This window comes from Rhamphochromis longiceps, linkage group LG17, assembly GCF_057381845.1.
Source record: "Rhamphochromis longiceps isolate RC_006_pf linkage group LG17, R_longiceps_female_GT1.1, whole genome shotgun sequence".
NCBI classification, from domain to species: Eukaryota; Metazoa; Chordata; class Actinopteri; order Cichliformes; family Cichlidae; genus Rhamphochromis; species Rhamphochromis longiceps.
Genome location: NC_140573.1, coordinates 25,628,682 through 25,653,829, shown reverse-complemented (window position 1 = coordinate 25,653,829; position 25,148 = coordinate 25,628,682). Strand labels below are relative to the sequence as shown.

General features: G+C 40.9%; 1 protein-coding gene across 1 annotated transcript; it reads right to left on the bottom strand.

Annotated features, from left to right (window-relative positions):
• Window positions 1-178: 178 nt before the first annotated feature.
• On the bottom strand, window positions 179-11,722 carry LOC146649783 (uncharacterized). Its single transcript, XM_085386876.1, has 7 exons — window positions 11,366-11,722; window positions 6,977-7,179; window positions 6,260-6,361; window positions 6,036-6,131; window positions 5,835-5,945; window positions 5,521-5,644; window positions 179-2,992 (listed from the first exon to the last, which is right to left on the bottom strand). Exons 1-7 carry the CDS (start codon window positions 11,391-11,393, stop codon window positions 372-374), a joined length of 3,285 nt encoding a protein of 1,094 aa, XP_085243002.1. The 5' UTR covers window positions 11,394-11,722; the 3' UTR covers window positions 179-371.
• Window positions 11,723-25,148: the final 13,426 nt, after the last annotated feature.

Below are 25,148 nucleotides of genomic sequence, written 5' to 3'. Positions count from 1 at the left end.
CACAAATTTAACTATCCAATCAGAGAACAGGTGGGTTTGGCTATTGGAGGGGTGCTTTATGGAGTTTCAGATCCTTCGGTTGGCTTAGGTGCAGGGCCACGTTTCACACTACTAGGCTAAACCCCAAATTACTAGACAACATAAGCAATTTTCTCATTCAAAAACAAAGAAGAGATGGTAAAATTCAAGTTTTTTTTATTGCAGAAAGATTTGCAAGCTGAAAATGTTCACTGGTTTTAGATACACACGTCTTAGAGATCAATGATATGTTCTTCAGAACATCAGAATGAATGGAAAGCAACAAAAGCACCAACGTTTAAACCGGTCAGAGTGTTTTTGGTGAACCATCTCATTAAGAGAGATTTGGATTTCTACTGAAACTCTATTCTCACATCCTCTGTGAAAGATGACTCCACTTTAAATTCGTGAGTGAGCGAGTGTTCACAAAGGGATTTTTTTTGGAGGAACGCTAACCCACACTCCTCGCATACGTAGCTCTTTGGCTTCCCGGCGTGAGTCCGCCTGTGTTTCTTCATGTGGTAAGACAACCTGAAACCTTTGTCACATATGTCACATTTAAATGGCTTCTCTCCCGTGTGGATCCGCATGTGCGACTTCAAATAGCCCGACTGGATGAAGGCTTTGCCGCACACTTCGCACTTGTATGGCCGCTCCCCGGTGTGGTACCTGTTGTGGAGCCTGAGCTCGTTGGCGGTCAGGAAGGTCTTCCCGCACACGGTGCACTGGTGCGGCCTCTCTCCTGTGTGGATGAGCTCGTGCCTCTTCAGTGACGTCTCCTTCATGAACTGCTTGCCGCAGCTGTTGCAGGGATACCGGACCCCGATGTGGACTTGCTCCACGTGGTTTGTGAGCTGCAGCTTGGTACGATACGCCATGTTGCACTGTGTGCAGGCCCACGGCCTCTCCTCCGAGTGCGTTCCCATGTGGACCGTGAGCTCCGAGGCCGAGCGGTAGCACTTCCCGCACTGCCAGCAGAGGAAGGGTTTCTCCCCAGTGTGTTTCCGCTGATGCACCGTCAGACAGTTGGAGGACCTGAACTTCTCCGGGCACAAGTTACAAACATAAGGGAACTCTCCTTTATGGATTCTCTGATGAATGGCGAGGTAGGACAGCTGGATGAAGCTTTTGTCACACTGCGGGCAGGGATACGGCCCGGAGAAGTTGTGCTGTTTCTCGTAGTGTTCCCTCAAGCGTCTCAGTAAAGTGAAAGTCTTGTCGCACATTGTGCACTGCATAGGTCTGTGCATTAGCTTGTGCCTCTCAAAGGCAGCCTCGTTTGCCAGGATCTTCCCACACTCTTTGCAGTACAGGGGGTCGTGGATCCTCTGGTGCACTTTGAGCATGGTCATGCTCTTGAACTCTTTCCCGCAGTCGTCACATTTCATAATATCCCTCATTTCCAGCTTGCAAACGTTCTCCTGGTGGTCCTTCAAAGCGGACAGGTATTCGAAGTGCTTGCCACAGTTGGAACACCACACTGGGATCTTCAGAGGGGCCCCTTGCTGGAGGTCAGCGCTGCTCGCGTCGCTTTGGCTCGGCCCCGCCCTATGCTCCTTCTTCCACAAGAATCGACTGGTTTTCTTGTGACAGATGGCGTAAATCTGGTGTCTCTTGAGGCCGTGCATGTGTTTGAAGCGCTTCTTGCAGTGGACGCAGTGATACGGCCGATCGTCCGTGTGACACTGTATGTGTCTGTTCAGGGTTTTGACGCTGTCAAACGCTCGAGAGCACACCGGGCATACTTTCAGGCCTTTTTTGGCCACTTTTCGCACAGGCACAGCGGGGGGCTCCTCACATGTGTCTGCAGGAGTGTCCAGATTACTTTCCTGCTTATCAGCGTCTCCAGTCTCCACGCAGTTCTGCGTAAAAGTTTCGGCTTCAGCCAAAATCTGCTCCACCGTCTTGGTCTGCTCCTCTCTGAGGCCCTCATGACCGTGAATAATCTGATGCTTCTTTAACGTGTCTTTGTACTTGAAGCCTTTCTCACATGTGACGCAAATAAAGGGACGCTCTTCGGAGTGAGATCGTAAATGCTTTGCAATGTCTGCAGTGCAGGGGAGGATCCTGCTGCAGATGGGACAGACTTTACCCTCCATCGACACCTCCGAAGCTGGCTGCGTATTTGAGCGCTGAGCCTCTTTCCTCCTTACCTTCTTCTGCTCTCTGCTTTTACAGATCTCCTTCTGGTGTCTCTTTAAAACATAAGGATTCTTGAATTTCTTCTCACAGAAAGAGCACTTGTATGGGCGATCCTCTGAGTGAGACTTCATGTGCCGCTCCATATCCACTCGGCGAGCAAAATACTTCCCACAAAAAGAGCAGTTTCTGTCTTCTGACATCTCTGAGGTGCTTGGATCCCCTGAGTCTTCCTCTTTACCGCTGTTGTACATCTCCCCCCTTTCGTGGACGCGCATGGTGTGTCTGTTCATGTCGTAATGGTCCCTGAATCGTTTGTCGCAGCTGGTGCACTTGTACTTAAGGTCCCGGTTTGCATCGTGAATCTCCTGGTGCCGTCTCATGGCCGCTGCCCGCAGGAAAGTCTTATTGCACACAGGACATGTTTTATTGTTAGGGTATTTTTTCCTTTGTCTCTTAGCCGTCGCTGAGTCTTGATCCTCTTTTAAGGCTCTTCTCTTCAACTCAAGTCTTTTGCTTTGTTTAAGTGGTTGAAAAGCGGCCGGCTTTAAGGCATCGCCTGCTTCCTCTTGCGTTCCGTCTTCTTCCGTTTCCTCCTCATTTATTACATTTTCTTCTTGGTCATCGACCAAACTGGGCGCCTGTTCGATCTGGATGTAGTCCAGCAGCGTCACAGTTTCACCCTCCACCTGGACGGTCATGCAGCTTTCCAGCTGCTCTGGTGCGTGCTGTAACTGTATTTGGTCTGGATCGATCACAACCTTCTCCAGCTGAGGAAGGGACAGCGAGGACAGGATGCAATTCCCAAATGAAGATGGAATGGCCTGAGTTTCATCTGAAGGAGAAAGAAGAATGCATTAGTTTTGTTAGAGTGTCAAAGCTCAAAGAAAAAGCAAAAGTGTGTTCGTGGTAGTGTTGTGCATAATATCAGTTTGCTGGTAAAAGGTTCCTGCAGCCTGAGTGGCCTACATGTACCATTCCATGCTCCTAGCAGTGGCAAGGACACAAACAAACACCAAAACTAGAAAAAAAATAGAGTGACCACCAAGTGCTAAACCAGTCCCTCTTGGGGGTTGTGAATTGGTGTTATTCTGTGTTAGTCCAAATATTCCTGTAATGTTGTGAGTAGTGTGCTTGTGATATTATAAAAATCCCATGAAGGGACCACAACTCGCCCATCTTGGACTTCAGGAAGCTTCTGTAGTCCTCATTTGCTCTGCAGTCATAAAGCAGCTCTTCACCTGCTGGATGTTCTGGTTAGAGCTGCCCTCTAGCTGCCCAAAAATGAACTACCATTGCCTGCTGGAGTCCAAGATGGTGGAGTTGAATGCTGTTTGACCACACGAGGAGAAACTATGTGGGCCACCACAGCACTGAAATGGTTCACCAACCAGTGCAAAAATGTGAATTAAGAAGACCTCAAGCTAACTGGTTAGCAGCTTCTGAACTTTCAATATAAGAGCAAGAGGACTTTCCACAGATTAACACAAAGATTCACAAAATATAATTGGAAGATTGTTAATATGACAAAGAAGCCACTACGCTGTATGTACGAAACAAAGAAACAAAAAAATCCCCTGAAAAATATAATTGACTGCACACATAACTAGACTCCTCAATTACTTTTTGTTTTTTAAGTGATGGTATACCTCCTGCTTGGTGTATGACTTTGTGTCAGACTGTGTGATTGTGGTGTTGTTTTTTGCGTAGCCATTTCCTTTATTGTCAGGTTTATAAAACTATGTAAAAGCTTTCATTTTCGTGATGAGTTGCTCTCATCGATCGGTTCACATCACATTTTCAGATCTCTTGGAACCCCGGTCAAGATGGTGCTTAAAAAATAAAAAATAAAATAAGTGCTACCACCTAATTTTAAGAGCTGGATGTTTTTAGGTATGAATGGTCTGTTTATGACAAATGTTATGAGACTAGTTAACCATCAAAGAAGAAAAATGTTCTGACCACCAATTATCGGTTGGTATTAGGGCTGCCACAAACAATTATTTTGATAGTCGACTAGTCACCGATTATTTCTGCGATTAGTCGACTAATCAGATCATGCAACGATTGGACTTAAAACGTACAGCTTATTGCACCAGCACACATCTGCTCTTATATAACTATCATTATGTGCTAACTAAAAATAAAGACAAGATGATAGTTTATTAAATTTTAATGAAATTTGCATTTTGTTTCAGTGAAGTTTAATAAACTCAGCCGTCTGCTCCTTGTTATCTAAAATATAACAGGACACCGGAGTATATTCTCAACCATCTCACACTTCTGATAATCAGTTGTCTGCTTGACGTTTATTCAGCTGTGTAAAAACTATAACTTTAATCTTAGCCAAACCGATTTACTCAGGAACAAATAAAGTACTAAAAAAAGCCAAACAATAACATTTAAGTTATCTAAGTGACTTATATATGTTTAACCTGAGTAACGAAAGACAGCGGTGGGTTTGAAAACGATTTGCTGGGAGTCCGGTGTTCTCACGGGCTCTAGTGAGCCTTGAACCCCGGCTAACTATTGAGCTGGTGGGTAACAGACGTCTCCGAAAACGTCGGAGCACTTTTGAAAATATGTGGTGTCTTGATAAACTGAGCAGATATTTGAGGTTTACACAGCTACATTCTCGCCAAACGTTTATTTTGTGACCCAGAAAGAATACTAAGAGTAATATTAAAACTAACTAGCTGCCGCCATTGTTGACAACTGCGTTGGGCTGCGCTATGAATTCTGGGACAGAGCTAGTTCTTCTTCGGGGTTTAACGGCAGCTGGCATCCTTGTACATGCAGTGCTGCCATCTTCTGTTTCAGTCCGTTATTACACTCTTAAATCCTACCACTTATTCCTGCGTCTTTTGGGATCTTACAAAGCTTCAAACGACGCATCGACTATTAAATCAGTCGTCGACGATCGTCGACGTAATCGTGACTAGTCGACTAATTTTTGCAGCCCTAGTTGGTATGCTGCAAAGCAGAGATAAATGTAGTTTTTGTTACATTTCTTCCACAGAAGTAAAAGAGAGTAGAATGTGGACCATTTAAACTTTAATTGTTTTAGTAACAGGTTGAGGACATTTTAATCTTCTCTCAAAGTGAAACAATGTTCATCAGGTTACTTTTTCTACAAATAACCTAACTGAAAATAAACTGCAAATAAACTCTTCTAACCTTTTCCACATGTCTGCGTTCTGTCTAAATACACTTTGCTGCTGTATTGTATGCCAACTGAGATGAGCAGATCATGCCAGAGATCACTACAGCTCAGAGAACAGCTGGACAGTGTTTGTAGACAAGTCCATCATCCATTCAGACTACATTAGCAACAATGTGCTCGTGACCCAAGACGAGACTCACCGCTCCAGTCGAAATGTCCCAGTGTTGTGTGATATTGCAGTACAGTTTTTAGGTGCTGCAGGTCAGGAACCGAGTGTGTACACTCCTCCAGAGCTGAAGGGACGGCACTGAGCATGGAAGCAGTCTAGAGAAGAAATGCAAAAAATACAAATAAAAGGAAATAAAAAGGTAGCCAAGGCCAAAATTTCACCATAAACCCTCTTCTGACTTGAAAGATTACTTGGAAAATTTGTAATTTTTTAAATGCAAACTGGACTTATTTAGGGAAGTAGAACAGTGCTGGAAAGGCCGCTTTGCCACACTTATTCTAGTACCTGTTGAATATCTGGAACTGGAAGAAGCTTCTCCAATCTGGACAGGAAGTCCAGCATTAAAACCTGAATAGCACTGTCATATTCAGGCCCAAAGTCAGTAGGGAAAACATGCTGAGGGTGGAAAAGAAATGTGTATTATATATTCTGTTTCTCTATTATTAGATAGGATACATGAGTTTGACAGCACATGATGTTACAAACCTGGAAGAACCTGTCCTTCTCTTCAGGATCCTTCAACAACAATTCAACCTGATCCACAAAGTTGGACTCTGGAAACTCAACATCTGCAAAAGACGGCTGGAAAAAAAAAAAACTAAAAATCACAAGCTGCAATTTAGGAAGAAAAAAAAAAATAATAATCAGAGGGAAACTATGACCAGGCTGCTGGCCTACAGGGCACTTGTTTTTCTTCTAAAGGATCTAACCTGTGCTGCCCAAGTCGACACGAGGGCCTTGATCCTGTTCAGGTGCATCTCGATGGTTTCTCTGTCCGTTATCTGCTCGGTCCGACACAATTCAAGAACAACCTGAAACAAGATTTTATTAATTAAAAAAAACATTAACAAAGTCCAACTACAGCAGGGACTCTCCTGGCTTAGAAACAGGCCTGATTAAACAAGGCAGCAAACAGTCAGCACACCACATTTCCCTGATTACTGTAACCATTACTAAAAACAACACAGCCACACAGGATTGGCCTGTTGTCCATGTTTGGGAAGGATTTCAAAAAATGATCCGTTATCAGTATTATACATGACTATAGGGTAAAAATAAACAGCTGTACAACTACATAACAGTTAAAGAGATACATTTTAGAGTCCCTAACCCAAAAAAATTTCCAGTTCTCTCACCATGCAGCACTTTATCATCTGGTGAACTCACTCAGTTTTATTTAGGGAAGCTACTAGAACTGGTCTGCATGCTTTAATGTTACACAAGCAATAGTTTTTTTTACTGTACATTAGTACAGCACAGCACAAGTAACACTGTTTCTGCTCTTCTTAGAAAGAATGCAATTCAGAAAGATGGGTGACGACGTCGATCTCTAAAGAGCCGTTAGCCTCCAGTGACTTCAATCAAGGGCCCCAAAGATTTCTCTAAACCTCGCCTATGGCAGCCACTCTTCCACAAGAGGGACTTACCCGTGCTCTGAGTCCCAGGAGGAGCTGAGCTTTCTGATCTGCATTTAGCATCTCAGGCACGATTTCTGTGACCGTGCTGATGAACTCCTCCACCATCCCATAGTCGTGCACGCTTCCCCCCTGCACGACGTGCCACATGGCCGCAGATACCAGGCGCAGAGGAGGTATGAAGAGGCGAAGAGATGGCAACAGGAGAGGTGGATCTGGAAAATATTTGTACAATATTTAAAGAGTTACTCACTGTAGATTAAATTAATCTGGAGCCTTGCAAAATAAACGGAAACTATCAAGAGAATGTGAAGAAGCAACTGCTTTGACTTTATGACAAAATATCTCTGCATTAGGTGCTCAAGATTGAAAATGGATTAAGTCCCGGAGTGGATGAAGGAGCAGATGTTGAAGGCTGTGGTTAAATAGTCCCAGATAGAAATCATGCTCCGTTACAAAGAAATTAAGTTAGAAGCTTAGGAGCATAGCCAGAATAGCTTTCCACCTGTGAAGGGAACTCTTAAAGTGAAGTAAAGCACGATGATGCTGAACACTTCCTGTGGATTAGTGCTTACAGCAGGTTGGAGGCGTAATGTAGCACTAGATTAATGTGCTCTCCACTGGCCGTTACACTAATTGTTTGACAAAAACAGATCAGACGAGGTGCAACTCCACTGCTGTTATGCAAACACAGAGAGAAAGAGAGACAGTGGAGTCTATTTCAAACTTTCCACATGAATGAAAGCTCATAAATGCTGAAGATCACTGATTTAAGGTCAACTGCATTTACATGAAGTAACGCATTATATACAGTGCTGTAAAAACCAAACAAAAAAAAGTCAAGTCACATCTCATTTGCTTACATTTCGCCAGGAAAAAGGGATATATGACAAAAAAAAGTTTGTACAACAAGCCTGAACGTGAGCATTTGGTACACCGGTATCGCCTTTATTGTTCAACACATCCTGAACTGTCTCACAGAAGATTCCTTGTCATTTTTTTAGTCTTCAGGATTAGTTCTCCAGGCTTTTGGGAGGACGTTCAAAGCTCTTCTTTGGATGTCAGCCATCTTTAGATGATCCCACACTGCTCCAATAAAGTTGAAATCCAGACTCACGACCTGTCTGAGGCCAATCCATGACCGATAGTGTGCACTGGCAGTGTGTTTAATCATTTTTCATGATTAAAAGGTTCAAGGTTCTTTATTTGTCACATGCATAGTTATACAAGTATAACACACAGTGAAATGAAACAGTGAAAAAAATGAGGCACCTCCTAATCAGATGTCTGCTAGATGGCATTACATGGTGATTTAGCATACTTCAGCCTTTCCCTTCATTAAGAATGACTTCTCAACAACCAACCTTCCACTGAGGTGAAGAGCAGATGGCTCAACTGATGAGCAAGGTGCTTCTATTGTCAGGCCTTTGCAGGATTTTCTTCCCGTTTCTTCAGGACTTACTATTTTATGTTGTCACACTGTGTTATTACTGTGATTTAGTGTTTATGTCACTGGCTGCTAGTAAAAGTGACTAAAGATACGATTTAAAATGAGTTCTTTGCTAAATTGCCGCTTAAGTATAGATGAAACACTGCTTCATCCCTTGAGTTAGAAGCCTTTCTTGTGCTCAAATAATTCATAATAGCTCAAATAGTTCAAACTATCACAAAGAATTACAAGAAAGTCTAGCTTTGGGAGAAATATACAAAGTAATGAGAGGTGGCTCAAAACTTTTACACAGTGACTTACAGCTGAAGTGAACCTCACTAAGTTTGCAATTGAGAGCTTCGGTGTGTTGTGTCAAAAGCGATCGTCTTCCAAAAAGTGATTTGGGGTATGTGCCAAAAAACGAGCATGGGAATTTAAAATGTTGTTATAGTCTGTCAACATATGTCAAACATATTGCTCAGTAATGATGTGAAGTCACTGAGAGCCTGTAAGAATTTTCCTGTTGCAAGGTAGATCCAGGTTAAATGTCTCATTAATATTAAAAATCTCTTTCAAGAGAGATCTGGCCAGGAGGACAGCAGAAATTTCAACAGGTTTAACATTACAGTTGTATAAACAAACCGAAAGAACTAGATTTATTATACCATACCATACCATACCACCTTTATTTATAAAGCACTTTAACATAAAACCAGAGTTCACAAAGTGCTGTACATGCTAAAAGCATAAGTAAAGAAAATTAAAATGAGATAAGATAAAATAAATAACTAAAAAACTAAAATAAATTGAAACATGTCAAAACAAATTGAGTCAACCCCTCTAATCAATGCCAAAGGCTTCAGCGAATAAATATGTTTTAAGAAGACTTTTAAATTCAGAGAGAGAAGAGGCCTGCCTAACATGCAAGGGTAGATCATTCCACAACTTTGGAGCAACTACAGCAAAAGCACGATCACCTTTAGATTTATACTTAGTTTTTGGTACCTTAAGGAGCTGCTGATTGGCGGACCTAAGGGAACGGGCAGGTGTATATGGTTGTAGTAGCTCCGAGAGGTAGGGGGGGGCCAGGCCATTAAGAGATTTAAAAGCAAATAAGAGAATTTTAAAAACAATCCTAAAATGTACAGGTCGCCAGTGGAGTGAAATTAAAATTGGGGTAATGTGCTCAAACTTTTTTGTTCCAGTTAAAAGACGTGCTGCAGCATTTTGCACAACCTGCAGGCGCCTAATGGACGCATCACTAACCCCAAAATAAAGTGCGTTACAATAATCCAGCCTAGAAGTAACAAAGGCATGGATTACTGTCTCAAAATGCTGTTTCGATAAGATAGGCTTTATTTTGGCTAATTCCCTCAAATGAAAAAAGCTAGATCTTACAACAGCTCTGACCTGGCTTTCAAGTTTAAGATTTGCCTCTATTTTAACTCCCAGATTAGTGATGACTGGTTTAACATACTGTGCCAGTGAACCAAGATCTATAATAGTGGCCTCAGAAGCGCCACCAAAAACCATCACTTCTGTTTTCTGTTCATTAAAATGTAAAAAGTTCAAAGCCATCCAGGCCCTTATATCATCAAGGCATCTGAGCAGCGGGTCTACTGAGAAGCCATTTATCTTTTTAAGTGGGAAATAAATCTGGGAGTCATCGGCGTAGCAGTGGAAAGAAATCCCATGTTTCCTGAAAATAGACCCAAGGGGTAGGAGATATAGAGAGAAAAGAAGTGGGCCTAAAACTGAACCCTGTGGGACCCCACATTGAAGAGAAGCAACAGAGGATACAAACTCCCCGAGTTTCACAGAGAAAGTTCGCTCTGCCAAATAGGATCTGAGCCACTGCAGTGCGGTACTCCGCATACTCACCAACTGCTCTAAACGGGAAATTAAAATATTATGATCCACTGTATCAAAAGCAGCAGTTAAATCTAACAGCACAATAATAACACAGTCACCTGAGTCATTTGCCAAAAACACATCATTAAAAACTCTTAAAAGGGCAGATTCGGTACTATGTAAAGCTTTAAAACCAGATTGGAAAACTTCTAAAATACCGTGTTCTTCTAGGAAGGACATTAATTGCTTGTAAACTACCTTTTCAAGAATCTTTGAGATAAAAGGCAGTTTGGAAATAGGTCTGTAATTCGCAATAATATCAGGATCAAGAGCATTATAAATATAGATACAATAAAGCAGACAGAGATAATTTCTTTGTTTTATATATAATTATTTTAAGTAAAGATATCAGAGAATAAATAAACAAAACAACAACGACGAAACAGAAATATCTGCCACACTTTGGCACAACAGGGCCCTCAGGTGGGTCTAGGCACTGGGAGTTTAGGGTGACTGATACGGCTACCCCCATATACATTCACAGGCTAACAAGAGCGTCGTAATTATGATGCACCAGGCATGAGCGTCTCTACCCAGATGGTAAACTCGGCTGTGAAAGCCCGGGCTCTCTAATGAGGAAAACTTAGGGACTGTAAAAGTACATGTACACATCAACACACTTTTTCGTTTGAATAACAATATATAAACGGCGTTGCTCGTTATATATTTAATGTTTATTCGACTTTCATACATTAGGTGTCATAACGCTTCGCTACTCTGGTTAAAGCCCCCGAAGGCAGCATCTGTGGCTGTTACAGTTAGTGCTAATTTCGGTTGCTAACTGATGCCAACCCCCTGCTGCTAGTTAACCACCCCTGCCCGCTACATTAAAGCATGCAGTCATAAAATAACCGAAAGCGTTGTTAGATAACTATCTTTGCTGACGCTGAGCTCCTTCCACTAACCACCGCACGCAGCAGCTCCCTGGCGCTGTAACGTAGCACAACGATACCGCCATGTCAGAGCGGGGTACGCCATGTTCAAAATCGGGCGCACACACACAAAAAGAAAAGCCAATAACTCGTTGCGACATAGAAATCTTTACATACACGTTAGCTTACCGTTATTAACATGTCGTGGGCTCTCCATGTTGTCTCAAAAAGCGCTCAAGCGAATAAGCAAATCAACTCGGGGTTGTTGTGAGTTGCAGTCCGCCGGACCCTGCGGTGCAAGTTGCCGGGGAGGAAGGGCGGCTCGACGATCTGGTAGAAACGCGCAGGCGTACTCAACACATTAAGTTTTGCTGGTTATTACTCAGTAGCGTCAGTCTGTTGCTGTTTTGTGTCTTCTCATACGACCTGCTAGGGCACATCTTCTGTTACGTTCGGTGACGGAAGCACATGTATGATAAATCTACAAAACTTGTGATTTTCTTCTTCTGCTTCTTACAAAGCTAACATGTCCGTCTTCTTCTCCTGTGCATGTCAGGATCACACGATGCATGATCGCTGCCCTCTAGAGGCGTTTTAAGGAACTATGTCCAAACAGTATGTGATTCTCAGGAGCAAATACGAGGAATTCTTTAGTTTTTCCTTGTTTATTTAATCTCACTGTACCGGTACTGAGAGACACAGTCGACCCTCATCCATGCATGGGATGTACTATTAACAGATAGGGGAAGTAGCTGACATCAAGAAATCCTATAAGTACAGTAAAGGACAACACGGAGGCTCTGATCATGGCAGCACAAGAACAGAACCTAATCGCCAGATCCATAGAGGCAGGAGTCTACCACAGCCATCAGGGCACAAGCTGCAAGCTCTGCAAAGGTGCCCGGAGACTATCCAAGACATAGCATTAGGAAGTACGATGTAAGCTGGGACTCCTATTCTATGGCTGGTGCATGAGGACTAGAAGTCCCCAATTCCCTATGGGTGTTCTAACTTTTATTTCCCATATAGACTAGATTTTTTATCAAGATGTTTTTTGTAACCCCCCCTCCCTAGGCTATAGAAGAAAACTGTTGATCCAAATGATATGACAGCATAATGATAAATGGCCCAGATGGGTCGTACTTGTCTATAATAGCCTACCTTCATTAAAGACATTAAAAAAATCATAGTTTTCATTCAGGATATAATTTTAATACAAATATTTTCTGACCCTAAACGTTTTATATTAGGTTTGTACCCAGTTAATTATATTATCTCACTGAATCAAACAAAGTTTTTATAAATATGTTTGTTATTGGCAAGGGCAGGGATAGCTCAGTAGGTAGAGTGGTTGCCCCATGATCGGAAGGTCGGTCACTGAACGGTTACCCTGAGGTGCCCCTGAGCAAGGTACCGTCCCTACACGCTGCTCCCCGGGCGCTGCATTGGTGGCTGCCCACCCATTCAATGGGTGAATGGGTTAAATGCAGAGAAGTAATTTCCCTATGGGGACTAACACATTAGCCATTTTCCTGTAATGTAGAAAATGGCTAATGAGCCCAATATGAAGAAATGGTTCTCTACCTTATAGCTACAACAGAAAAAAATACTTATTACTAATTATTTTGTAAAGAAAGGCTTTTTCTTTCTCTTGAGTCATCCAGAGAAAACTGATTTGACTTTAGTGTTGGTGTCATCTGATGATGTATCTATATAGCTTCAAGCATAATTTTCTTTTGATACCTTGTTCGTTGTTCATAGTTGATTTATATATGCGTTTCCAAAATTAATAAACTATTGACAAACATAGTTAATTATTTAATAATGTATTTTTAGCTATTTTCATTTTGGCATTATTGATGCCCATACGGGAAACATGATATACTTAATTGAAATAATAAAATATGGCTTTAATTTAAAGGAAATTAAGTTTTAATGGATTAACAATATATTGACTAAATTATTTATTATTATATTTATTTTCAATTGTGATTAATAAATGACACGTTTACTAAATTATTTATTGAATTGCTTGTCTTTTTTATTTGGTCACTCTTGGCATGCCATATTAAACCATTATACACTTAAACAGTGAAATAAATAAATGCTTTTAAATTACATGAAATAATATTTTAATTAATAGAATTTGATATTATTATTGGACGTGATAAGCAGAAGCGATCACATACACTGGCTAATACATTGTTTGCATAGATATCATTACTCCTTTTTCCTCTTCAATCCCTTTATTCTGCTGCGCAGCTGGGTGCAGTAATCATCAAGGACACAAAGCTAACCTTTTTTTTAATCGCTTCCCTGTTGATTCAGATAGAAGAATACGAAAAAACTAGTGCTGTCAGCATTAATCTCGTTAAAACAACATTAACGCCATAATCGCCTTAACGCGGCAAATCTCCGTTAGCGAGTTAGCACAGATCGCCCCATGCGTGGGGCTGCACAGCGTCAATGCGTTAGTGCGGTTAGCTTGTTAGTGCATTAGCGCCATGCACGTATCTCTTTCAAGCAACATTTGATCATTTAAAATGTTTAAATTTATATTCTCATTATCTCTTTCTAGTTTTTTTTCTTTCTCACCTTTTTCATCTGCCTCCTCTGACACAACTGTCGCCTTCTCATCTCTATCTCATCCTCTCCCTCCTTTCCTGAAACCTCCCTCCTGAAATGAAGTTAGGGTTCTAAGATAAGAAATCTTACATGAACATGCTTATTTAATCTCGATATTATTGCACTTAGTTATTTTCAGCAGATCAGACATGCAACCCTCCCATCTCTGGACAGCCAACAGGAGATTGCTAAACCACAGCATAACGTAACAGGCTAACCTTATGCCAGTAACGTTAGTCCACAGCATTTTAAAACATTTAAACTAATTTCCCTCTGATCAACAGTTTGAATACATTTTCACATCACAAGAGTTTATTTGCTCCCCGAGACTGCTCCCATTAGATCCACTTCAAAAAAAGTTTAAATAACAGCAGTGAACAGAAGCTAGCAGCAGCACTTACTGATGGAAAGTTATGGATATGCTCAACATTTCACCTCGGTATTGCTGTCATATATCACAAATGACCTACGTTGACATTGACAATGTGAGGGATAATGCATAGAGACGTGTCAATATCAAAATATAATAAAAATCCAGTGACAGGGGTTTGTTGTCCATCTTGACACAAGACTCTGATAAGCATTCAAACTTTTGGAGGCCTTGAGTGGTTGTTGATAACATAATGATATACATTGTGTGGCATGATGACAGGGAGAATGCCAGGGTTACACTTCACAGCATCAGTAAATACTCGGAGGCTGTAAGTTAACATCCATCTTCAGCCCTCCCTTGCCAAGTTTCTCCACATAACCAGCAAGATGCCTTTCAAGAAAGTATTTTACTTCCTCTGAGACAGTATACATTTGTTTGTTTGCACATAGTTGCCATAATTTATCATGTTTAGTAGGTTTTCCCACTATATTTCAGGATTATTAGACATCAAAAATGGCTAGCTAGTTAATGTCATGTGGTAAGGGGTCCTATGTGTTCAAAACCTCTATTTTAATGTTAAATAAAATTTTTGAAAAATGACCAAATTCTCCCAAGCAATATGATATACAGTGGTGGGAAAGGGGCAGTCGTGCCAAAGATGGAGGCTGCGTCTCCTGGAATGCTGTCGGGCCCTTCAGTAGCTGTTACTAGTGTAGTTTAATGTAATGAAAATATGTCAGCTTTGTAAAACAATGTGAAACTTGCAGTTTTTAGAAAAAATATCATTATATAAGGAGATTTTACACTTAAGTATTGCTAACTAGCTAGCTAACGTTAATGGGACAGTCAATGCTAACATATCCTACTCTTAACTTTAGCATTCTTGTACACATATTACCTTAAATTTTTATTTGAAATGTTTTGTAAAGCCTCTCAAGCAACAGGGTGAAACTTCAAGTGGTTGTCGCTATAAATAATGTATATACTAACTGTTGATAAATAACTGGCAGGCTAATCTATACTATTTTTAAAAAAGGTCTTGAGGTTAGCAAAACCAAGCAACCCTTGTTGCTGCAGCAATTTAAAATAAGCTGAGAGTCACACCATTAGGATAGCCAAATTTCACTCTCATATAGACTAATTTTGTCTTTCTCTCTTACGACTACAGTTGATTGTTCAGTAAAGTTAGCACGAAACCCGGTCACAAAGTTAATGGCAGCCTTCCTTTAAAAATGTTTGGAGAAATCTTAGAGGAGAAGGAGAAATATTTAAAAATGATAATGTTGAAAGATAATGAGTTTGTAATTATCGGTAGTGTTATATGGGTTTCCCAAGTTGTGCTTTAACATTACAAATAAAGATGCTTGTTGTGTATTAACCAACAAACAAACAGGTGTTCTGAAAAACCCAGTTGCAGGATTATTTGAATGGAGCCAGCGCCTCTCTACCTACACAATCAGGAACAGAGTGCACATAGCCAATCTATAGAGCTGCTAGGAGGCCTGCCATAACTGTCCTTTCACCATCAGGCTTGTTTGCGTTTGTGTTGGCAAAATGTGCTCTGGAGCCTGAACATATGGAGGAACATTATGTTCAGCGATGACTCCAAATTCTGCCTGTGGCAGTTGGATCATCATGATGGTGTGGAGTAACATCACTACCTAACTTAGTCTCTGTTCAAATTCTGAAGTGCTTGATTGCATTATGTACAGTTTTATACACGTTTGTTTGACTATTTTTTTAAAAATTATTTTCACAGTTTGTTACAAAACAGGGGAAAAAAAGGATTTAATTCATTCTAGTGGCAGAACATGCAAAGTTAGAATGGAGAAGCTTGTCTTTGACCAAAGCAGCATTCTAGAAAGTTTCCTTTGAGCTCTGTCGGCATTACCAAATCTTGCTTTTGAGCACAGCAACAATCCCGCTGTAATTTCTCCAGAAATGGTGTAGTCTAGCTTTCAGTTTATTCTTACTCTAAATCAGAAATATGTTTTCCAGTATGCTGTCAATGGTCTTCTTCAGCCAGTAGATGGCAGCATGGTAGTGCTAATGAGGCTCAGGACTCCCTTGTGTTTGTGCTCTGCTGCCACAGCTTCTGTTGGAGGATTTTGATTCTGTAAGTTTCCTCAGCCTTAACACAACCCAGTATTTCTCCCTCACTGACAACCTTGCTACTATCCTCATTGAGAATACAGCAAGCGCGTTTGTTTATGCCGTTCTTTCCATTTATTTCATGTCACATAAAAATCACAACAACTGTTACTACATGCACCATGGTTTCAAATAAGCTGTATTGTTCTTCTCTGCTTTACGGTGTGTTTCACCTGACTTCTTGAGTGACAGTTGAAACCTCAACAGCATCATTCCTGTACTCAAGAGAAACTCCTCCTCTCTCTCTCTCTCTGCAAAATCAAAGGCCAGCTGAGTCAGAGGCTCTCCAGAGTGTTGGGAGCAGATCACTTTTTAACCCAAAGTATATTGATTTATATGGGCCTGTAATTGCTTCAGTGTGTCCTGGATTATTCCCCCCATAATTGAGGCCTGGCACAGGTCTCTTTCCTAGACATAGCCTCCCCAGTGCCAGGTGGTGGGTAGAGAGAGAAGCACCGCACCCACTGCCCAGCCAGCTGGAGAGAACCAGGGAGCTGCGGCCTTTACCCCCACAGTCACTGTTCTACATGGGATAAGCAAACAGTACAAACAGTACACTTCCATGCATGCTTTGAGGTATCTCTTGCAAGTCTTCGTCCAGCTCTAATTGCAGTATGAGATAGCACATTGCAGGGAAAGCTGGATGGGACAGACAGCCAGCTTCAATCACTGACACAAAGTCCTGAATCTGTGCATTGTTTTAGATTTTTGGCTCTCAGCTTGTGTCTCCAGGATTTGTTGTGTTTACTGAAACCACATATTAAGACTGTAATTGCTGTACATGCTATTGTTCAGCTGTTTGTTTTGTGTTTTTGTTTCTGACTCAGTGGAACAGTCCGGGATTTCGTAATGGATGGAAACGCTCGCACGCTCGAACAGGTCTCGGGGTGAATGCCGTGCCATAAATATATGAGGTAGACGAGTCATGTAAACACATCACAAACACAGACTCAAGTCACTTTTTAAAGCAAACACTCACAGTCTAAGATGCTGCAGGGTGTGCCACTATGTTGCAGTGATTTTTAAATCTGAGTGGAGTTTTTCTTTATGCTGTCCCCTGTTGGGATATTTGAAAATAAATTTGTAAAATTCCTTAACGAATATCATGTCTGTATGCAAAGTATGAAACTATCACCGACAGCTGATTAAGTTGGCTCTGCATAAAGACTAGCAGAGATAATAACATCTACTAGCAACTCTAAACATTTAGTAATAAGCACAGCAACCAAGTAATGATCTTGTTTCCTTTAACATTAACTAGTAATGATTTAATGAATTTCTTCTACTACAGCTACTTTTAATACCACTGATATTTAATTAGAACTTTGATCTTTCTGGGTTAACTTTAGCTTTAATTACTCCTTTCAAACCATTAATGTGGATGTTCCCATTCCTACAAGACTGCTCAAAGAAGTCCTACCATTAATTAATGCTTCAGTCTTAAAGGTGATCAATCTATATTAATGCGCTATATTCCAAGGGCCTGCAAGCTGGCCGTCTTTTTAAGTAAACTGCTACTTAAAAAGCCATCACTTGACCCAGTTTATCCCAAAAATTCTTGAATGAGTAGTTGTCACAAAGCTAACAGATCAGAGGAATGGTTTATTTGAAGAGTTTCAGTCAGGTTTCAGAGCTCATCACAGCACAGAAACATCTTTAGTGAAGGTTACAAATGATCTTCTTGTGGCCTCTGACAGTGGACTCATCTCTGTGCTTGTCCTGCTAGACTTCAGTGCAGCGTTCGATACTGTCGACAATGATATCATATTAGAACAATTAGAGCATGCTGTAGATTTTACAGGTACTGCACTGTGGTGGTTTGAATCATATCTATGTAATAGACTCCATTTTGTTCATGTAAATGAAGAGTCTTCTTCACACGCTGAGGTTAATTATGGAGTTCCACAGGGTTCAGTGCTAGGACCAATTCTGTTTACATTATACATGCTTCCCTTAGATGACACAGATAAACTGCAGAATGTCTTAAAGACACTGGCTCCCTGTTAAATCCAGCATTGGAGTTAAAATCCTGCTTCTCTTATACAAGGTCTTGAAAAATCAGGCCCAATCTTATCTTAATGACCTCATAGTACCATATCACCCGGAGCTCTTCACTGCAGGTTTGCTTGTAGTTCCTCGAGTATTTAAAAGTAGAATGGGAGGCAGAGCCCTCAGGTTTCAGACCCATCTTCTGTGGAACCAACTTCCAGATAAATAAAATGAACTGAAATTAAATAATGATCCCATTACTGGATAGACTGTGTCTAAAAGACAATCTGAAAAGCCACCAGAGAGCTTCATCTTTTTGCAAAAGAAGTCCATGGAAAAATGACTCTATTGCTTATTTGATTTATAACCTCAACAAATTCTTCATTAGTTTTTGGCCTCAAATTGCTCAAATAGTTTTGAGTTCAATTTCTTGGTTTTATAGATAGATTAAATATAAAAGACTGCATCGATTTGCAGACTTGTTTTGAAACTGTGGAGTGCTTTGGCTGTTGTCATCTTGGTTTTCTTCAAACTTGAAGTTATGATTCTGAAGCCGAAGTCAATAACAATGTAGCCAGGCCTGAAAGCAAACTCTGCTCATTTTAACATAGACTTCTATGTAATCCAATCTATTTTGCAGGAAGAACTCTGTACAGCTGTTGAATGACACCAGTACGTGTTGTGGCAGCACAAATATTTATTTTATTATTGTTTATTTGTCATGTAATAATCTCCTGTTTTCAGGTAACTACAGCAGAGGTTTGCAAACATTTTCTAGCACGCCTCTCCTGCAAAGCCAAATTCAAGCCACGCACACCACATTTTTATCAATCATTAACGATTAAAAAAACATCCAAGTTGAATTTTAGTGAAATTAAGGTCAATATCAGCATCAGCACTCGATTTGGCATATTTACTACGCGAATCCTAACCTTTCAGCTTTGATTCATCGCATGTTTTTCTCCTCCAGCAGCTCGATGACCCACCAAGGGGGCCCACCCCACAGTCTGGCTACTAACCACTGGTGTATGGTAGGGTTATCTGTGATTTCTACTGAAAATGACAACAAAAAATATTGTTTATTAACATGTTCCTAGTTTAGTTTGCTTAAAATCCCACAACAAACAGTTAAACCGTCCCAGAGATCTTTGTGAAAAAGTAGGTTTTGATCATCAACAGGCACCATAGAGTTTCCCGGCCTTTTTGCCAGAATACTGTGACCCCTCTGTGTTACCGTGGAAACATAGCGTATCAAAACAAGCACCCCCATTTCTTGCGTTTCTCTCCATGACGCACCTTTATTTCTTCCATATGAACAGCGTATGGCACAGCGGAGGGCTTTGATAACAATATCTGCTCCGAGTGCCACACACAAATTCATGTAGCACCACACCCTGTTTAACTACCCGACTTGGAGAAAGAAGAAGAAGAAGGAAAAAACTGAAATTACCCCTACAATCACTTGCAATAGATACCCTTGTTTTTGCAAAGCTTTTTTGTTTTACTCAATGGTAGCAGAGGAAATATAACACAGAGAAACCATTGAGCTGGAAAAACCCTCAGACTAATCAACAAAATAGAGCAGGATTGCTCTCCTAATCAAGTGTGTGTAAGTGCATGCATGTGTGCGTGTCCTCAAGTGAACTTGTGTGTGTGCCCAGACATATCCCCAGCCTCACACTTTCCCTCCCATCTTGGGTACCAGCCCTGCAATACACACACACACACACACACACACACACACACACACACACACACACACACACACACACACACACACACACACACACACACAGAGCCCTCCATCCTCCCTTGCATGCAGGTTATGCAAAACCAAAAAGCTTTTATCTTCTTTTTCATCCACTCTAAATCTTCCTCTCGCTTTCATCCACTCGCATTCATTTGCATTCTGTACCGCGCTCCGTATCCTCTGACTCGGACGTTTGTTTGGCAGGAGGTACCCGACGGGATGCTGTTAACACTGCAAAAAGTGTCCATCTTTACAAGCCTTCCTGTGTTAACATCTTAAAGCTGTTCCAAATGAGGTGATTATAACTCCATTTGTAACCAAGAGCTTTCTCCTGTGTGAGTCTCTCCTTTTTCTTTTTTTTTTAAGCAAAAAGTGCAGGTTTTATTTACAAACTGAGGATGGGGAAATAAGTGGGAATTAATAAGTGGAATTTTATATCTATATGTATATATATATATATATATATATATATATATATATATATATATATATATATATATATATATATATATATATATATATATATAGATATATATATATAGATATATATAGATATATATAGATATATATGTCTAAGATGCACGTTTGATCAAAAAAACTTGCACAGATGGACACTCTTTGCAGCGAGCGCTGTCTCCCTTCCTACACCAGAAGGGAGTAAAAACAAGCCTTTCCCTGGTCAATGAGTTCACTGGGGCGGATGTCTCCTTAGACAAGGCTGTGGGGGGGAGGTGTTGGATGAGGGGATTCAAAAGTCTTGCAACCAAAGAGAAAAGAGAAGGAGTGAAGGAGAGGGAGGGAAACCTGGCACCGAGGCAGCTCAGAGACCTGGGCATTAGAAACAGAGAGCAAGGGAAGGTCAGCCTGCCCACTCCCCCTTCCTCTTCTTCCTCCTACTACTGCATCAGCAGATGTACTGCACAAGCCCGTCATCAATACTGCCAGACCACAGCCACAGTGATAACAGGAAAGTCTGTGATGAAGCATTTACACGCTAGATTGTGTGTGTGCTTTTTATGTCAGCAGGCAGTGAAAGATGAGATTTTACATCTAAGATCAGCTATCAGCAGAGAGGCTTACGGGCATCGGCGAATGAACTGATGCTAACAAGGCTGTCCTCTGGCTTGAAAGCAGCTTTGTCCTTCTAAGAAGAGAAGCATCACCCTCATCATCATCATCATCACCATCACATTCTAAACTAAATCAGCATCTCCTGCAAATGGCGCTCGGTTTATATCTCCAAGCTGCTGTCCTGAAAGGAAGAAAAGTCATGTCGTGCATTAACCTAAAGTTAGGTAGGGCAATCAAAGATAGTTCATCAAGCTAAAGTTTGGCAGTGCAAATGTGTTATTTAATTCACCAAGTGTCCTTGAATGTGCATTTAGCTGGACTGGGATGGTGTAAAGTAGAGCTGCAATTAAGTTTAATATCTTTAGCCATTAATCAACCAAGAAAAATTGCCATCCTAAGTCCACCAGAATCCAAGCTGTCACATCTAAATTTACAGTCATATTTCACATTTTAGAAGCCAGTACCAATAAAGACCTTTCTTTTTAGAGGAAAAATAAAGAAAATTTTGTAGTAGGACTTAACTTTTCAGAATTTTACATGGTTTTTACTTTATGGTGCAATTTTCTATCATATGATAAACTCAAACATTATATAATAATATACCGATGTCCTCCGTAAATGTTTGCTATTCACTCTCCTTACACTGTATGGGAGTTGTACTAAACAAAGACTGTATATAAAAGATGGTTGTGCTTTGGGGTTTGTGAAGGTGGTGATGTCACAATAGCTACAGCCATCTTTTATATTCTCTATGGTAACAGACAAAAACTGTATATAAAAGAAGTTTCATGGTGTGGAAAGTAAAGCAAGTCTAGATTCCTTCTAACAGCCAGTAGGTGGTGACTCCTCTGTTTTCAAAAGCAAGTCTCTGTACAGAAGTCTTACAGACAATGATCCTTGAGCTCCTGCCTGCTAGCTATCTTGTTTTGGGTCTCACATCTTAGTCTTACTAAATGCATCATGATTTTCATTTTGAAAATGATGCTCATTAACGAGTAACAAGGGGCTCTAAACTGTACTCAACATTCAGAGCAGGCCTACTTAACTCATACTCTCCAGCATCCATTAAAACTTATAAATTACCGCCTCAATTGTGCAGCGTATGCTTCTGAACAGTTGTGGAATACATTTAAAATAAATCCCAACGGAATCATACGATCAATCCCACTGCAACTTCCACAGAAACTGCATAGTCTAATTCGCCACCATTGTTTTTATTCCCTTGTATGTGATTTTATTTCTGTCATACGTACTGATTTGTGTGTCTGTGGATGAAATTGTCCACTTTTAAAGTCCACTTCTGGATGTTTGAAGGGTTTGTGTCACGCTGAATCAATTTGCCTACATGTGTCACACATGTCTGTCTTATTATCTTAATGCTAATGGCAACTGATCTCCTGTTTTTATGACATTAAAACTCCTTTTCTGCTACTCAACTCGGTTTTTAGGGGGTTCCATTAAGTGATAAAACCTGGTAGCAGGTACTTTATTTAATACCTACTCAGAAGGGGTTTCAGGTGTTCTGAGTCGAACATTTGACATCTACAGACTGCACGCCACTGATTGGCCAGTCTGTGGCATCACAGTGACAAGTCATAAGACCGTCTCCTTCACAAAAATTAAACTGGCCATTTAAGGTGCAGACACTTATTGGTTTAGCAGCAGGTATAGCATCGCCCTAATGTCCTCCATTGTTGTGTTTTTGAGTTACATACAAATGACAAGACAGGACTTTTGGCTAGATTGCTATAACGACCCCAAACACTTTAAAAAGGTACTCAATTGTAATGGAAAATGACCAAAAATGAGTGGAATAGAGTTGAATCGAGTAGAGCCGAGCAGTTATTAGTGGAAAAGAGGCATAAGGGGTAAAACAAAGATCAACTGTCCCACTTGGATCCCTCTGGAGCTTTAGGCAACAAGAAAATACATCTTCTCAGCAAAGTAACAAAGTAGCTATCATAGACTGTATATCAGAGATGGACATTGGCACTGGTTTATGGAGTCACTGGAGCATCAACTTGAACATTTTTGTTGGTCTGTTTTGGTGTTTTCAAAGTGTACGTAGTGAGAAAAGGAAGGATTTAGGACCCTAAATTACAAACAACTACCAAAACTAAAAACTGAGACATTAAGATCATCAGGAAAATGTTTAATAGTTTCTTAAAGACTTCTGTTCGACTCCTGAAGCATCACCACCTTCTGGCTGTTAGAAAGAGTGCAGGTTTACGGCACTTATGCACTCCCTGTGCAGCATTAAATCAGATCAATGTGCTTGTTTGGCTGCGCTCTAAACACATATGCAGATGTTTGTAAAAGAGAGTGTTTGCTGTAGTAAAGTGCACCCGTTAGTGAAGGAGAAACCACATCAACCCAGACTGAGATCTTAAGGAATACAGCTCATGTCTGCTGAACAACTACAGATGTAGTCAACAACGAAATACGGAGAACAATAAATATCAGACACTTTTGGCTCGTCTTCACCCATTAAACCGAATAAACACCAGCTCATGACCCTCTCAGATAATCTGCAGGTATCTGTTTATTGAGATTATGAATCAATCTACTGTTTGTTAAATAAAAATTCAAACAATGAAAAGTAAAAAAAAAAACCAACAAAAAAAAAAACACAAAAGAAATGATTTGTGTGGCATTGGGACACATTTTGGGGTGGTTTTTTTGCTTAAAGAAAACAACTTTATTAACAGCAGATTAAGCTCTAATTAAGCAGCATTCCTCATTTTGCATGTGACACTTTAGGCTGCACCTGTTTTAAAAGTTTGGACGACTGAGCTGTAATCCTGCACTAAGAGCAAAACCAGACAAAAATACTGCCTTAATCGGCTTCATTTACGCCATCAAGGACCCTCAGCTCAGACGCCCCTCACTTTATCTGTGAGTTGAGCTCCTGTATCAGAAGTGTGTGTCAGTGCTGCTGCCTGTGTCAGATTGGGACATTTGATGATGATCGTGTTTTGACCCACTTTACCCAAACAACTCTAACTGTTGCGTGTCTTAAGTCCCCTTTGGAACCAACCATGCTTGTGATGCACACACACAAACACGGAGGGAGCATGCCTGGATACGTGCTGGTGTCCTGTTTTATGATTGGGTCACAGCAGTGATCTCATGTTTAGTGACTGGATCAGTGTTGATATCCCGTCCCTGCTGAGAACAACCCTCTTTAAGCCCTTGCTTTCGTCCCTTCCTGTGACACAGTGGGAACTGCGGGGCCCCATCTTCAACATGATGACAGTGGGTGGCCCTGCATCAAGAGTCTGTCAGTGCAGACGATTGCTCCAAGGGTATGAAATAAATGTCTTCTTCATCATAAAACCCCATGTGTTTTTCTTTTTTTTTCCTCCTTTTTTTATTTTTCCACTCTAGTTCACAGGAGCATCAGATGTTATTTACAGGCGAACCCACTTCTATTAAGTGAAAATCAGCAAGAAGGGAGAGAAAACCAGAGACATACACCAGGATTATGCAGTGACAGTGTGCAGAAAGGCAGCAAACCCTGCACAGTGGCTCTCATTTAGAGGAAACAGGGCTTCACATGTGGCTTTCTGGCTCAAGTTTGCTCCTTACTGTAATAAAAATGTCACATTTTTACATTTTCACTCCGGTTCACATTTATTTAGCTTTTCCTTGTGAGGTTTTCGAGTTGGGAGCACTGCGGTGACCAAGTGGGAAAGTGTTTTTAATGATTTATTTAATCAAACCACTAGTGGAGAGACTTGCTGTTCAGTTACGCGGTGCCAAATTACGCACAACAGCAAAGAGCCATATCACAACCGCCAGCTCGTCTTTAACTTCTCCTTCATGAGCTTTCAGGGCACAAAATAATGCGTTTGTAAGAGTGTGAGCCGCTGCTGCTACTGCTGCTGGTGGTGGTGGGGCTGATCTGAACTACTAACCAAGTCTTAGAGAGATCAAAATTCAATCCCGTTCTGAGAAAAAACAGAAATGACGTTATTTGAATATGTGCCCAAAATCCTTAATGAATAACTTAG